We start from the raw sequence: 15,148 nt of genomic DNA, 5'->3' as shown, positions 1-15,148 counted from the left end.
TGAAGCCATATCCAAGGGTGAGGTTTCTAATTCATCCTCCTCAGCTTTCTATGGGCCATTTGAGTCTGATTACTCATGTGTTACTTCAGCTCTGGGAAATTGTATTATTTTTTACATATTTTCCTCTGTTATATTTCATTTTATTCTCCTGGAGATCTTAACAGTCTAATGTTAGACTTATAGGATTGATCATCTGTTGTCAAAGAACCAGATTTTAATCAAACATGAGCAGTGAATGACATTAAATGCCATTCAATGCTATTAAATAAGGATGTGAAGAGAAGTATTTATTTGTCAGAAAATTCCAAGGTAGCAAGTGTCAGGCAGTCACAGAGTTCCTTCCAGTGCCTTCAGATCTGTGGTTGTTCATTTGTATGTAAGGATGGGAAAGTGGGTTTAATTTTCAGGGTAACTAGTGCTATTTACTTCTGCTGTTTAATGTTTAGGTCTCCTAGGATTTACAGCTGTGGTGGTTATTTTAATAACAAGATATTAAATGTCTAGAGAGAGAGTAATAAGAATGCACAATCGCTAACCACTTCAAGGTAAAAATCCCACTGTTCTGCTCTGCCTAGCATGTTTTCAGTGCATGTCTACACAGCCACTTTTCTCTGTATATAAAGAGGTCAAGCAGTCTAAGAACAGTATAGAAGGATGGGCTGCCTAAGCCAAGATTGTGCTGCCCTCCCCCTCCCCCCAGTTATATATGTCCCTTTCTGATGATGTTTCCCCCATTCTCCCTGGAAGTAACCATCACTTTGACTTGTATGATCATGATTTTTTTTGTTTGTTTTCACTTACATGCTTGTTTAAAAAATTTATATATTGAAATTATACTCTATTATGCTGTTAGCACCAGGAAGATAAAGTCAGTCAATAAATATTGATTACATAAATGAGCAAATAAATGAAAAAAATGAATGAGTGAATGAATCCTGGTTTGATCTGGTCGTTCCCTTGCTCATGAATGCAGGATTCTCAAGATTGCCCCAGAATGGATGCAGAATGGACTAGGGGCTTCAGGATCGACATAAATCCATTTCTACACTTCATACCAGCATCATTTACCCCAGACTTCTAAATGGGTCTGGAGGAAATGCTGGTACATCAGTGTTCAGACAGAGGCTGGAAATGCTCCAGTGGCCCCCATGCCACAGGTGGTAGATCCTCCCTCCCATCTATGACTCGCGGGATGTCGTGCTTGGCCATGTTCCAGGGGGTTGGCTGCTCTCCAGGAGGTTCCCAAACATTACATAACTAGCTGTGTTCATCTATTGTTTTGTTTGCAGTTGTGAATTCTGCCACAGAATTCACATCCTGGATAAACTGAATAGTATAATTTTCCATCTGCATGACATTCTTCTTTATTCTGATAGTGGTTTATTAAAAGACATGATTGCCAGAGAAGGGTTTTGTTTACCTTGTAATTCCATATTATCTTCCTTGTAAATTCCATGTAATTCACTGTGTCTTTTCAAGGGCTGGTGATGATTCCTTAGTATTATCTTCAAAGAATTGGTAAAACTTCCTGGTTTTAGGTCACTAAAAAATGCTTTTTAGGCAGATAGAAAAGCCCCTTCTCTTGTTTCGTTATGCTTTGCTTTTGCATTTAAAAAATACTTTGAGCATATAGTAGAAAATACGTATGGATATGCTTCCCCTTCATGCCTTTTTACGTAAATTATAGCATACTATACACAATGGTTTTGACACCGCTTATTAAGTATTTCTTGCAGATTATTCCATGAACACTAAATAAAAAGTATCATTCTTTTTCATGGTCCTATAGGAATCCTTAGTATTTACATACTATCATTTAATTTTTAACCTTTTGTCACTAAGGAACAAGACATACAGGGGTGCCTGGGTGGCTCAGTCCGTTGAGCATCCGACTTTGGCTCAGGTCATGATCTCGTGGTCTGTGAGTTCAAGCCCTGCATCGGGCTCTGTGCTGACAGGTCAGAGCCTGGAGCCTGCTTCTGATTCTGTGTCTCCCTCTCTCTCTGCCCCTCCCCCGCTCACCCTCTGTCTCAGAAATAAATAAACATTAAAAAAAATTTTTTTAAAAAGAAACAAGACATACATTCACAAATGTGCGTAAAATATACTGTGGTGGGCAGAGTAACAGCCTCCCAAAGATGTCCATCTCCAAACCTGTGAATATGTTACTGTGGATGTGTTACATTGCCTGACAAAGGGAAATTAGGGCAGAAAATGGAGTTTCAGTTACCAATGAGCTGACCTTAACATAGGGAGATTAACCTGGATTATGCGAGTAGCTCAGTAGGTAATCATAAGTGTCCTTTAACTTCAAAGAGGGAGGCAAAAGTATCAGTCTCAGTGTCAGAGTGATGTGATAAGAGAACGACTCAACCAGCTGTTTCTGGCTTTGAAGATAAATGGCCAAGAGATGTGGACAGCCTCTAGAAGCAGGAAAAGCCAAGAAAATAGATTTCTCCCCAGAGTCTCCAGAAGGAAATTCAGCTCTGCCAACACCTTGATTTTAGTCCAGTGAAACCCATCTTGCATCTTAGACTTCTGACCTCTATAATTTTTAAGATAATAAACCTGTACACTAAGGCATTTAGTTTGTGATGACCTGTTTTAGCAGCAACAGGGAACTAATACACATGCATATATATTATAATTATAAGACAAATATCACATACGTGCTACTAAGATAATATTTCCAGTCCTGAGAAGCCCCCTGTGTGTCCCTTCCCGGGCACACTTCCCTCACCCCATCCTCCCCCTGAGATCGTCACCATTCTATCCTTCATGGTCATTATTTCATTGCCTTCATTTGTAGTTTTTACCCCAATGTGTGTGCACATAAACAATGCAAGTTGGTACTGTCTGTTTTTGAAACGTACATAATTGGCATCAGTCTGCATGTCTGTCTCATCCATGTTGTTGCTCATAGCCCCAGTCCTATTTTGTTTTCATTGTTGTGTAGTATTCCATCCTGTGAATATATGTTCAGAAACAGGAAGTAGCAGGGAAGGCCAGTGTCATTTGTCTTGAGGAGGCCTCTTGAGATGCATGAAATTTAACCCACATCTCCACCTGCAACTTTTTTTCTTTTGAAAGCTTTTATATCTAGGCACCATGAGTACAAAGATGTACAAAACCAGAGCTCCTGCCCTCAGAAAGCACTAGAAATGAGTGGAGGAAAGTAACCAGCAATTATATTGCAATGCTATCCAGTGAATGAATGCATTAATAGATGAGGGTACAGGGCACACACAGCTCAGTCTCGGTTTCTAGGGAAGGCTCCTCAGGGAAAGTGACCCTTCTGGAGTATTTGTTAGTCAAATAAAAAAAGGATGTGTGTGGGTGGGGGGAGGTGCTGGGCATGTCAGGGAGGGAAACACTTTGTGAAAATACATGGCAAGTGAATGAAATGGCAAAGAATTGCAAATTCTTGGCATGTGGCTGCCAAAAAGACAGAGAGACTGGGAGGAGAGAAGGGGCAGGAAATGGAGTTGGATGCTGAAGGAGTAGTTAGCTCAGGGACAGCTGCTCTTGACTGCCAGACTAAGAACCTTGGAATTCCTCCTGGCTGCTGTGGGAAATCACAGAAGGGCCCTAAGCAAGGGAGTGAGTGACCTGCTTAAATCTGAATATAGGAAATACGACATTACTGAAATCTTTTCAGTTCATCTGAAACTGAAATGTTTTTCTTCACTTAGATTTTCAGATTTTCTTAGAAGTAGTTAAACTGGATGTTAGATATTGATAAAGACTTGCTGATGGTCTGATCTGTGGCTTGAAACTGACTTTTTATCTATCTTGACTTTCCAATGTAATGTGGAAAATCCTAATCTAATCATGAAGAGATGACCTTTTTTAAAAAAAAAAAAAACTCAACGGGAAACCACACATATTTGGTTTGGATCACCATATGGGAGCTTCAAAGTAAGCAACACTTTCTGATTTAAACTGTGAAATATATTGCTAGATAACATCGTTAGTGGGTGCTTCAGAGTCAGATGTGAAAAAGCAGCATGATGGAAACGATGCCAGATGTACCTACTTCCGTTAAGGACCCAATTAAAATGTAACTACTGTGTCCATTTTCCTTCTGCCCATCATAAGAAAGAAACATCTGAATCTTTAGCACAATTTAGAGCTTTTGACCTTTATCTCAGCTGAACTATAGAATGGACACTTAGGAGAGAGAAAGCTAAATCACCCCAATCACTGAAAACATTTTTGAGTTTTCAGAATAATAAATAATGCTCTACATATTTGTAGGTTTTCTTCTTCAAAACTCATCAGACTGCAACCTCATAATAATAATATAGGGTTTCTTAGTCCTATGAATGAGAAATTATTTTCTTGATCAACTACCTTATTTACTTTAAGTTATATGTTCAATTATCAAATATTTCAAACATACAGAATATAGGGAAAATATATATGTGTCCATACCCAGATTTAGGAAAACTCAAACAAATGGAATGGTATGTTGATAGTTTTGGTCAGGAATATCAACATTATAAATTGGTCAGTTCTCCTTGTAAATATAACATGATCTCAGTGGTAATATCAAGGTTTTTTTTTTTTTTAATTAGGTTTATTCCAAAGTTCTTATGGAGGAAATAAATGAACTAGAACTGCTTAGAAAGTTCAGAAAAACAAGAATAATATGAGAGGACTAACCCCACCACGTGTTAAAACATATTTAAAAGCTACAATAAGTACCACTGTATGGTTCTGGAACTTGAAGAGAATGTAGCTATTGAGTCAATATTAGTCCTTTTCATCCTTACCAGTTATCATCATCATCAAGAGCAGCAGCATGCCTTCAACCCTCCCTTCCCCCAAATCCACATTTCCCAGTGTCCCGGATATGTGAGCAAAGTAAAAACCCTAATTACGTAAGCCACTTTGTCCATTTTATCTTTTGTGCATAACAAACCACCCTAAAGATTTAGTGGCTTAAAACAACTGGCAGCCATTTATTCTGCTCACAGATCTGCAGACTGGTCCCGATTCAGCAAGGACAGCTCCACTTAGCTCTCCCTAGAGACAGCTGGACAGGCCTAAAGGTGAAAGCTGGTATCATTTTATAGCTCTTCCACCTACATCTCTGGCAGTTAATCCTAGCTGTTGACAGGGACCTCGCCAGGTTCTGTCTGCTGGAACCCTCATCCATGGTCTCTCCATGAGGCTGCTTGCTTCTTCCAAATATGGACAAGGGACCATATGGTTACTGTGGGAAATCTCCTGCAGCTTAACTGTCCTTTCTTTCAGTTGCCTATCTTTTGCATCAGATTGACAGAATTACTCCATCCTTTGGTTTTCTACAGCTTCACTGTGGTGAATTTGCCTTTGTTTAGCCTACTTGGGTACTAAACCTGCATCTTCAGTCTAAGAATCTCTGATCAGTTCTGGAATTCCTTAGCACTTATCTCTTCAGTGTTGTTTTCATCTCATTATCTCATTTTTCTCCTTCTGGAATTTTTTTTAGATATATGTCTTTCCCATGGACTCACCATACCTTCTGACTTCTTTACATTTTTTATTTCTTTATTTCTCTTTGACATATTCTGGGTATTTTTCTAAGATCTTTCTCTCAGTTGATTAGTTGTTTAGCTATTTCTACTCTTTGGTATTCATCTGCTCAGTTTTTAATTTCATAAACTTGGTTTCTATTTCTGTGTTTACTTCTTGAGAGATTTTAAGATGAGAGGTTAGAGTTCCTTTAAGAGTTTTCTATTATCTCAAACTCTTGGGGTACTAATTTGCATGTTTGTGGTAAACACTGACTTTCCTCCTACTGGATTGTTTCTTGAGATGGTTTGAAATGTTTGCACTGTGAGCCCATTTTTAGCACGTGCTGTGGACTGAATATTTGTGTTCTCCCAAAATTCATATGTTGAAACCTATTAGCATACTTAATATTCAACCTTGTTGAAACAAGGTTCATGTTTCTTCGGGTAACATCCCTAGAGAATCTGCATAGAATTACCCTGGCTGATCATTAAAAATGTAGATTCTTGGGTTTCATCTATGTTTTATTGAATCAAAATCTGTGGAGATTGTGTTAGAGAATATCTGTTTTAAATGAAGGCTGAAAAGTAAGTGTGTAGTAGGGTTGCAGGATACAAGATCTATATAGAGAGAATCAGTTGTATTTCTATACAGTGAACAATGGGAAATTGAAATTTAAAAAAAACACTGTCACTTAAAATAGCATTAAGAAATCCTAAATACTTAGAGATAAATTTGACAAGAGATGTGTAAGACCTGTACATTGAAAACTATAAAACATTGCTGGGAGAAATTAAAGACCCAAATAAAGGGAAAACTATACCTTGTTAACAAGTGGATAATTAATATTAGTAAGATGTCATTTCTTCCTCAAGTTTGTTGATTGACTCAGTGCAATCCAAATAGAAATTCTAGTTGCTTGTGTGTGTGTATGTGTGTGTGTGTTTATGTGTGCGCGTGCGCGCATGCACGTGCATGTGGGTGTATAGAAATTGACGGGCTGATTCTAAAATTCGTATGGAAATGCAAAGAACCTAAAATAGCCAAAATAACTCTGGAAAAGAACAAAATTGGAAGGCTACCACTACCTTATTTCGACAGTTTTTAAGCTACAATAATAAAGATCATCTAGGATCATCTCCCCATCTCAGAATTCTTAACTTAATCACTCACTTACTTTGCCATATAAGGTAATATTCACTCTTTTACTATATAAGGTGATATTTACAGGAATTAGGACATGGGACCACCTTTGAGGGCCATTGTTCAATCTACCATAGATGCCATGTGGATATCCAGCTGTTTTGGCTCTGTGCATTCCAGTCCATCTTCCCTTACTGATATTCAGAATTTGCTCTGTCATAAATTCACATATATGTGTACATTTATTCTGAGTTTTTTGTTGTTTCCTTAATCATTTTGTACCTTCTGCCCCAATACCACATTAACTTAATTATAATAGCTTTATAATAGACCTTAATATATCAAAGAGCAAATTAGTCCAATTTATTCTTTTAAAGAATGTCTTGGTTGCTATTGGCCCCTTGATTTTACATTTAAATTGTATAATCAATCTGTACATTCTACCCGATGGCATTTTGCTTAGCAGAGTGTTGAAATTAAAGATCAGTTGGAAGAAAATTGACAATTTTATGATATTGAGTCTTCCTTCTCAAGGACATAGCCTACTTCTCCATTTAATTAGATCTTTGTTAATATCTTTCAATAAACTTTTATGATTTTCCCCTTGAAGATCTTAAATATATATTGTTACATTTATTTCTAGGTACTTTATATTTTTGTTGCTATTGTAAATAGTGTCTTGGAAATTAATTTTTCTGGTTGTTGCTATATGGAGAAATGCACTTTACTTTTGAATATTGATTTGGTAATCATCAATATTACTGTATCTTACTAATTAAAAAATTATTCACAGAGTCTTTAGGATTTTCCAGGTGGATAGTCCTAAAATACGTGAATAATGACAGTTTGTTCTATTTATACTTTTCCTCCTCTTTTTTCTTGTCTTACTGCACAGGAATGGAGTTCAAGTATAATATTGGACGTCTAAGATAGATGGCAAGTTTTTGCAAGCCCCTGGTTATATCTTCTGGATCACATCTAAATGCAATGTGGTCTAAATGCAATGTTGCATTCAGGCCTTCAAGGCTGTTAGAGAGGGTTCTGTAGTACATTTCCCTGCTTCTTGTGTGAAATCAGGGCGCTGTAATCAGAGATAGGAAACTCCCCTGTTTTATGTATGTATGTATGTATGTATGTATTTAATTTTATTTTTAATTATTTTTTAACTTACATCCAAATTAGTTAGCATATAGTGCAACAATGATTTCAGGAATAGATTTCTTAATGCCTCTTACCCATTTAGCCCATCCCCCCTCCCACATCCCCTCCAGTAACCCTCTGTTTGTTCTCCATGTTTAAGAGTCTCTTATGTTTTGTCCCCCCCCCCCCCGTTACTTTATTTTTGCTTCCCTTCCCTTATGTTCATCTGTTCTGTGTCTTAAAGTCCTCATATGATATTTGTCTTTCTCTAATTTTGCCTAGCATAGTACCCTCTAGTTCCATCCATGTAGTTGCAAATGGCAAGATTTCATTCTTTTTGATTGCCAGATAATACTCCATTGTGTATATATACCACATCTTCTTTATCCATCTATCCATTGACGGACATTTGGGCTCTTTCCATACTTTGGCTATTGTTGATAGTCCTGCTATAAACATTGGGGTGCATGTGTCCCTTTGAAACAGCACACCTGTATCCCTTGGATAAATACCTAGTAGTGCAATTGCTGGGTCACAGGGTAGTTCTATTTTTAGTTTTTTGAGGAACCTTCATACTGTTTTCCAGAGTGGCTGCAGCAGTTTGCACTCCCACCAGTAGTGCAAGAGAGATCCTCTTTCTCCGCATCCTTGCCAACATCTGTTGTTGCCTGAGTTGTTGATGTTAGCCATTCTGACAGGTGTGAGGTGGTATCTCATTGTGGTTTTGATTTGTATTTCCCTGATGATGAGTGATTTGAGCATTTTTTCATGTGTAGGTTGGCCATCTGGATGTCTTCTTTGGAGAAGTGTCTATTCATGTCTTTTGCCCATTTCTTCACTGGATTATTTGTTTTTTTGGATGTTGAGTTTGATAAGTTCTTTATAGATGTTGGATACTAACCCTTTATCTGATATGTCGTTTGCAAATATCTTCTCCCATTCTGTCAGTTGCCTTTTAGTTTTGCTGATTGTTTCCTTCGCTGTGCAGAAGCTTTTTATTTTGATGAGGTCCCAATAATTCATTTTTGCTTTTGTTCCCCTTGCCTCCAGAGACGTGTTGAGTAAGAAGGTGCTGCGGCCAAGATCAAAGAGGTTTTTGCCTGCTTTCTCCTCGAGGATTTTGATGGCTTCCTGTCTTACATTGAGGTCTTTCATCCATTTTGAGTTTATTTTTGTGTATGGTGTAAGAAAGTGGTCCAGGTTCATTCTTCTGCATGTCGCTGTCCAGTTTTCCCAGCGCCACTTGCTGAAGAGACTATCTTTATTCCATTGGATATTCTTTCCTGCTTTGTCAAAGATTAGCTGGCCATACATTTGTAGGTCCATTTCTGGGTTCTCTATTCTGTTTCATTGATCTGAGTGTTCTTGTGCCAGTACCACACTGTCTTGATAATTACAGCTTTGTAGTATCGCTTGAAGTCTGGGATTGTGATGCCTCCTGCTTTGGTTTTCTGTTTCAAGATCACTTTGGCTATTCGGGGTCTTTTCTGGTTCCATGCAAATTTTAGGATTATTTGTTCTAGCTCTGTGAAGAATGCTGGTGTTATTTGGATGGGATTGCATTGAATATGTAGATTGCTTTGGGTAGTATTGACGTTTTAACAATATTCGTTTTTCCTATCTGGGTGCATGGAATATTTTTCCACTTTTTTGTGTCTTCTTCAATTTCTTTCATAAGCTTTCTATAGTTTTCAGTGTATAGATTTTTCACCTCTTTGGTTAGATTTATTCCTAGGTATTTTATGGTGTTTGGTGCAATTGTAAATGGAATCAATTCCTTGATTTCTCTTTCTGTTGCTTCATTGTTGGTGTATAGGAATGCAACCGATTTCTGTGCATTGATTTTATATCCTGTGACTTTCCTGAATTCATGAATCAGTTCTAGCAGTTTTTTGGTGGAATATTTTGGGTTTTCCATATAGAGTATTGTGTCATCTGGAAATTGCCCTGTTTAAAAAAAAATTGGGGGTCAAGTGAGTTGCTCATTCGGTTAAGCATCTGATTTTGGCTCAGGTCATGATCTCGCAGTTCATGGGTTTGAGCACTGAATCAGGCTCTGTGCTGACAGCTCAGAGTCTGCTTTGGAGTCTGTCTCCCCTTCTCTCACTGCCCCTCCCCTGCTTGCACTCTCTCTCTCTCAAAAGTAAATGAACATTAAAAAAACCATTTTAGGGGTGCCTGGGTGGCTCAGTTGGTTAAGCATCCGACTTCGGCTCAGGTCATGATATCACGGTTCATGAGTTCAAGCTCCGCATCAGGCTCTGTGCTGACAGCTCGGAGTCTGGAGTCTGCTTCGGATTCTGTGTCTTCCTCTCTTTCTGTCCCTCCCCTGCTCATACTCTGTCTCTCTCTGCCTCAAAAATAAATAAAACATTAACAAAAATTTAAAAAGAAATAAAATAAAATGAAATAAAATAAAATAAAATAAAATAAAATAAAATAAACATTTTAATACTTCAGTCTTCTAGCAAGGAATCTGTCCTAGAGCTTACTAGTTCCTTCACATTTGTCCCTCTTGCTGTCTTTTGCCAAGACAAGAAAAATCCCTGCTTCATAAATCTTGCAGAAAAGTAGCATTTGTAATGTGACCTTAAAATGTAGACTAACTCTGGCAAAAGTACTGCTGGTTATCACTTGTACTCCTATCCTAGGTGAAGGAAATGGCTAGCTACACATAAAACAATCTCCGTTGAAGTAATTAATAATTCCCAAAGAAACATTAGCTCACTGCTTTATTACAACACATCTCCTTTTTAAAAAAAAAAATTATTATTAAGGAAGGCAGTCAAGGTAACAGATGGGGAAAGCTTTAAGCCTGACAGTTATAAATAGTCTTGCTGTTTATTCCACAATATATTTGCAATTCTCCTTCTTTGCCGTTCTGAAAGTTAGATCTCTGTCAAAATACTTTTGTCTTGACCAAGCAGTAAAAATCATTGCCAGTAGATTAGAACTCTAAAATAATGGAGTGAGTTGATGAGGTTCTCTGAAAGTTTTACTTATATTCTACAGTATTGTTAACACAAACACCTGATCTTCAGAGTGATCTCTTTTCCAGGGATCAGATGGATTGGGAGAACCCTTTGAATGGATCACTTGTCCCAAATATTGCTGATTGTTCTTGTTTCTTATGATCAAAGTAATACATGCCTAATGACCACTGTGTTGCCAAGCACTAGAGGGGACATAGAGACAAATACCCCTGTCTTTAAAGGGACAGTCATGGAGAGAAAGCCTTAAAGATACAGAAGCTAAGTAGCAACAAAAGGCTGGAACATAAATTTCCATAAGGCATTATAATGATAATAATAATAAATTATAAATATGGCTTGATTGTTCAAAGCACAGTCACTATAATACTAAAGATTATATCTAACAGAGCATCAAAAGTATTTTTCAATGTTCAAAATGTTACAGAGCAAATCTTTTATTTTTGCTTAAAGAGTTTGAAATGTAAATGGTATACATTTAAGGAAAACCTATCAAATTATCAAAGATTTTCAAAAGTGTGATATCCCCACTATCAGGGAGGGTATGGAGAGACAGACCTTTAAATACTGTTGTTTGTGTGCAAATTCCTATAACCATTCTGGAGGGCAACATGCCCATAGCTATCAAAATGTCAAATGTGCATCCCTTCGTTCTGGCAATTCTATTTCCAATAACAGTGGGCTAGGCAATTTGGATTCTCTGTCTCTTTCTCTCTGTCTCTCTCTAAAACACAACTAGAAGAGCAAGGCAAAATATTTTCAAGGACTTTTTATAGTCAAAAGAGAGCTACCAAGACAGTAGAGAATTATAGGGCCAAGATCCAAGAGAAGAGGAAAGCCAAGACAGTCAGACTTTGGACACCACTTTATCCTTAGAGACACCACCTTTTTGGTAGCTACTACAGACAAGCTGAAAAGTTAAGTACAGTTAGGGAAGAAAGGGCCCTCATAACTCCCCAGACTTTATAATGGGACCCAGTGAAGTGGGGACTGGAAATGAATCAGCCCTCCCAAAGGTTGAAGCTTAGCTTTGACTGCTTTTTCAATTATCAATTTGATTACAACAGTTCTTCACTGAGGTTCTAGGAAGTAATCTCTAATGTTCTAAGGCATCAATTAAATATGAGGAATTAACTTCTCTTTATAATTAGCATAGTACTAGCTATATGCCCTTCTTGGGAGAATTGAGAAGATAGTCACTCATATGACTTGGTACAGAGCTTAATTCTTTCACAGAATCTTAGTGGAGAGTGGTAAGATTGGGTAATGCTAATACTCCTTAGTCACCAGCCAGAAGCAAGAGGAACTTACTATCTTCTCAGGGCTTCAGATGACCACTTCAGGTTTTATGTACACTGACCAGCACTCAGTCAAAAATAATCAAACATATAAGGAGACAACACAGTCTGATAGAACACCAAGATAAACCATATAAACTTCATAGAGAGCCAGAAAACATAATTATTTGATAGATTTTTTTAATGTTAAACATTTTTTTTAATATTCTCAAAAGATTGAGCAGAGGCCTGAAAACTATAAAAAATCTAATGGGAAGTCTGGAACTGAAAAGTTACATTAACAAATTAAGAACTCAGTGGAATTGAATAGCCTGTTACATGCAGCCAGAGATAGATTTTATAAACTGAAAAATAAATCTAAAGAAAATATCCATACTGAGGCATATAGAGATAAATATAGAAAAGAGCATCAGAGTCAAATAGAATGTGGTAAAAATTTATCTATGTGGATGGAAAGAAATGAGAAAATGGAGCATAGGCAATATTTGAAGACATAATGACTGAAAATTTAAAAACTGATGCATGGCACTCATCCAGAGATTCACAAATTGCTATAAACCTTAGGAATAATACATGAAAATGTCACCTGGGAACATCATGGTATAACTGGTAGAAACCAAAAACAAAAAGAGAATCTTTTTAAAAAATTTTAAGGGGCACCTGGGTGGCGCAGTCGGTTAAGCGTCCGACTTCAGCCAGGTCACGATCTCGCGGTCTGCGAGTTCGAGCCCCGCGTCAGGCTCCGGGCTGATGGCTCAGAGCCTGGAGCCTGTTTCCGATTCTGTGTCTCCCTCACTCTCTGCCCCTCCCCCGTTCATGCTCTGTCTCTCTCTGTCCCAAAAATAAATAAACTTTGAAAAAAAAAATTAAAAAAAAATTTTTTTTAATGTTTTTTTTAAATTTTTTTTAACGTTTATTTATTTTTAAGACAGAGACAGAGCTCCAGCAGGAGAGGGGCAGAGAGAGAGGGAGACACGGAATCTGAGCAGGCTCCAGGGTCTGAGCTGTCAGCGCAGAGCCCGACGCAGGGCTCGAACCCATGAACCGTGAGATCATTACCTGGGCTGAAGTCAGATGCTTAACCAAATAAGCCACTCAGGTATCCCCAAAAAGAAAATCTTAATGCAGTCAGAGGAAAAGACATTTACCTCAAATGAGCAGTAAGACAGTAAGCTGACTTTTCAACAGGAGCTGTAGGAGACAAGAAACAATAGAAAATCTTTGAAGTGCCTAAAGAAATTATTCATAATGTGTTCATGGATATTAATTACATTGTACTTTGTTGAATGAAAACCTGGAAACCATTTAAATATCCAACAAGAGGGACTGGTTAAAAATATTTAATTCATCTTCAAGTGATGGTATGTAAAGATGTTGCAGATATTGGGGCACCTGAGTGGCTCATTTGGTTAAGCTTCCAACGTCTGCTCAGGTCATGGTCTTGTGGTATGTGAGTTCAAGCCCCTCATCGGGCTCTGTGCTGACAAGCTTGGAGTCTGGAGCCTGCTTTGGATTCGGTGTCTCCCTCTCCCTCTCTGCCCCTGCGTCTCTCACACTCTGTCTGTCTCTCTCTCAAAAATAAATAAACATTTAAAAAAATTATTAAAAAATGTTGTAGATGTATTGTTAAGTGAAAAAAGCAGTTACAAAGTAATAACAGCATATGCTTTCATTTCCATTAAACTTAATATAGTATTTACTATTTAAATATGACCATGTAGCACTTTAGTATTTAAACATGATTGAGTATGGAAGGGTAGGCACCAAAATGCTAATAGTAGTTATCTTTGGGTAGTAGATTTATGTGAGAATTTCTACTTTCTTTATAATATTTTTATAATGATCATACATTATCAGATAAAGGTATATCCATTTTAAAAAAGGAAACAAAGCCAGTCAATACCATAAAGGTTGTGCTCTCTGTTCACCTGCCCTGGGTCCACTGTGGGTGTGCAGTCGTGGATATTGTGAGTGGATCCCATTACCCCTACTGAAAGAAACTCTATGGTAAGACTCCTAGACACAGATCCTTTAATACCATTATCTTCCTAAATGTAGGGAAAATCATTGAGAACGATGTCCTGTGGAGGCCCATGGTGACTCTCATTTTATAAGAAGCATCTGTCAGTGGTCACTCTTCTCTGATTTAGAAAAATTACATTGTTTTAAAAATAAGGAACAAGAATACCATTAAGACTGGGTTAAAATTTAAAAAAAATTTTCTGCTAAAATATCCGCCTAAATTACAATGTAAGCTGCTCTCTAAAGATAAGAAACTACCAGTATTCATGTTTCCTAAAGATAAGCAAAATCTTCAGCATTGGTTAAATTGCAGTTCCCTGGGTCCAGCACAGGGATTTGATACAGAACTCTTGATTGCTTACATTGGCACCACGTCATGTGTAGTTTGGGGGTAATGAAGCATCCTTCAGGGTGATAAAGTCTGACTTGTTTTTATAGGCCGAGAGATCCGTCTGCCCCTCCGAATCAAAGGCGAAGGAATGGGGCCAAAGATTCACTTCAATCTTGAACTGCTGGACATTGGAAAAGTTTTCGTTGGATCTGTACATTGTTATGAGGTAAGCACTAGACTTTTTCATTGAGACTCAGATAGTACTTGGCTTTTTTGGTTTATTTTATTTTGTGTGTGTGTTTATCGATACAAAACGTGTACAATCACATCCATTTTCCGTTACTCATGCTCAGACTCCAGAATGATCTGGCTCTTCCTTCCTTTCCTAGCAAGCCTCCTTGAGGATTTCCCCTCTAGCTTTCCTGAAGGCAACAAAGCCATAATTTAATTGGTTTTATTTATCCTCCTCATCTTGTGGATTGCAATCTTATCCCCATCTGATTAATGCTTGTTCTCTGACAACATAAATGCTATAGACCAGAGGACAGAAGAACTTTCAAATTTTCCAGAATGTCCTAATGAGGATAGGCATTTTCACACTTCAGAGTTTTCTCTGAATGCACTGGTCTTTAATACATGATTAAAAACCAGTCATTGTGCTTTCTGGAACTTTCTGCTTGAAATTCTGTGCTTTGTCTTTCCAATTAAATAGAAAATGATCCTTT

At 37.6% G+C, this 15,148-nt stretch overlaps 1 protein-coding gene across 5 annotated transcripts in view; it reads left to right on the top strand.

Annotated features, from left to right (window-relative positions):
- HYDIN (HYDIN axonemal central pair apparatus protein) overlaps positions 1 to 15,148 on the top strand; it is a 429,838-nt gene that overhangs the window by 174,367 nt on the left and 240,323 nt on the right. For all 5 annotated transcript variants that reach the window (XM_047836101.1, XM_047836099.1, XM_047836098.1 and 2 more), the window contains one exon: positions 14,531 to 14,649. In XM_047836101.1, the coding sequence (XP_047692057.1) occupies positions 14,531 to 14,649 (119 nt within the window). The remainder of the gene's footprint in view (positions 1 to 14,530; positions 14,650 to 15,148) is intronic.

This window comes from Prionailurus viverrinus, chromosome E2 (genome assembly GCF_022837055.1).
Source record: "Prionailurus viverrinus isolate Anna chromosome E2, UM_Priviv_1.0, whole genome shotgun sequence".
NCBI classification, from domain to species: domain Eukaryota; kingdom Metazoa; phylum Chordata; class Mammalia; order Carnivora; family Felidae; genus Prionailurus; species Prionailurus viverrinus.
This window is presented reverse-complemented; position numbering and strand designations above follow the sequence as displayed.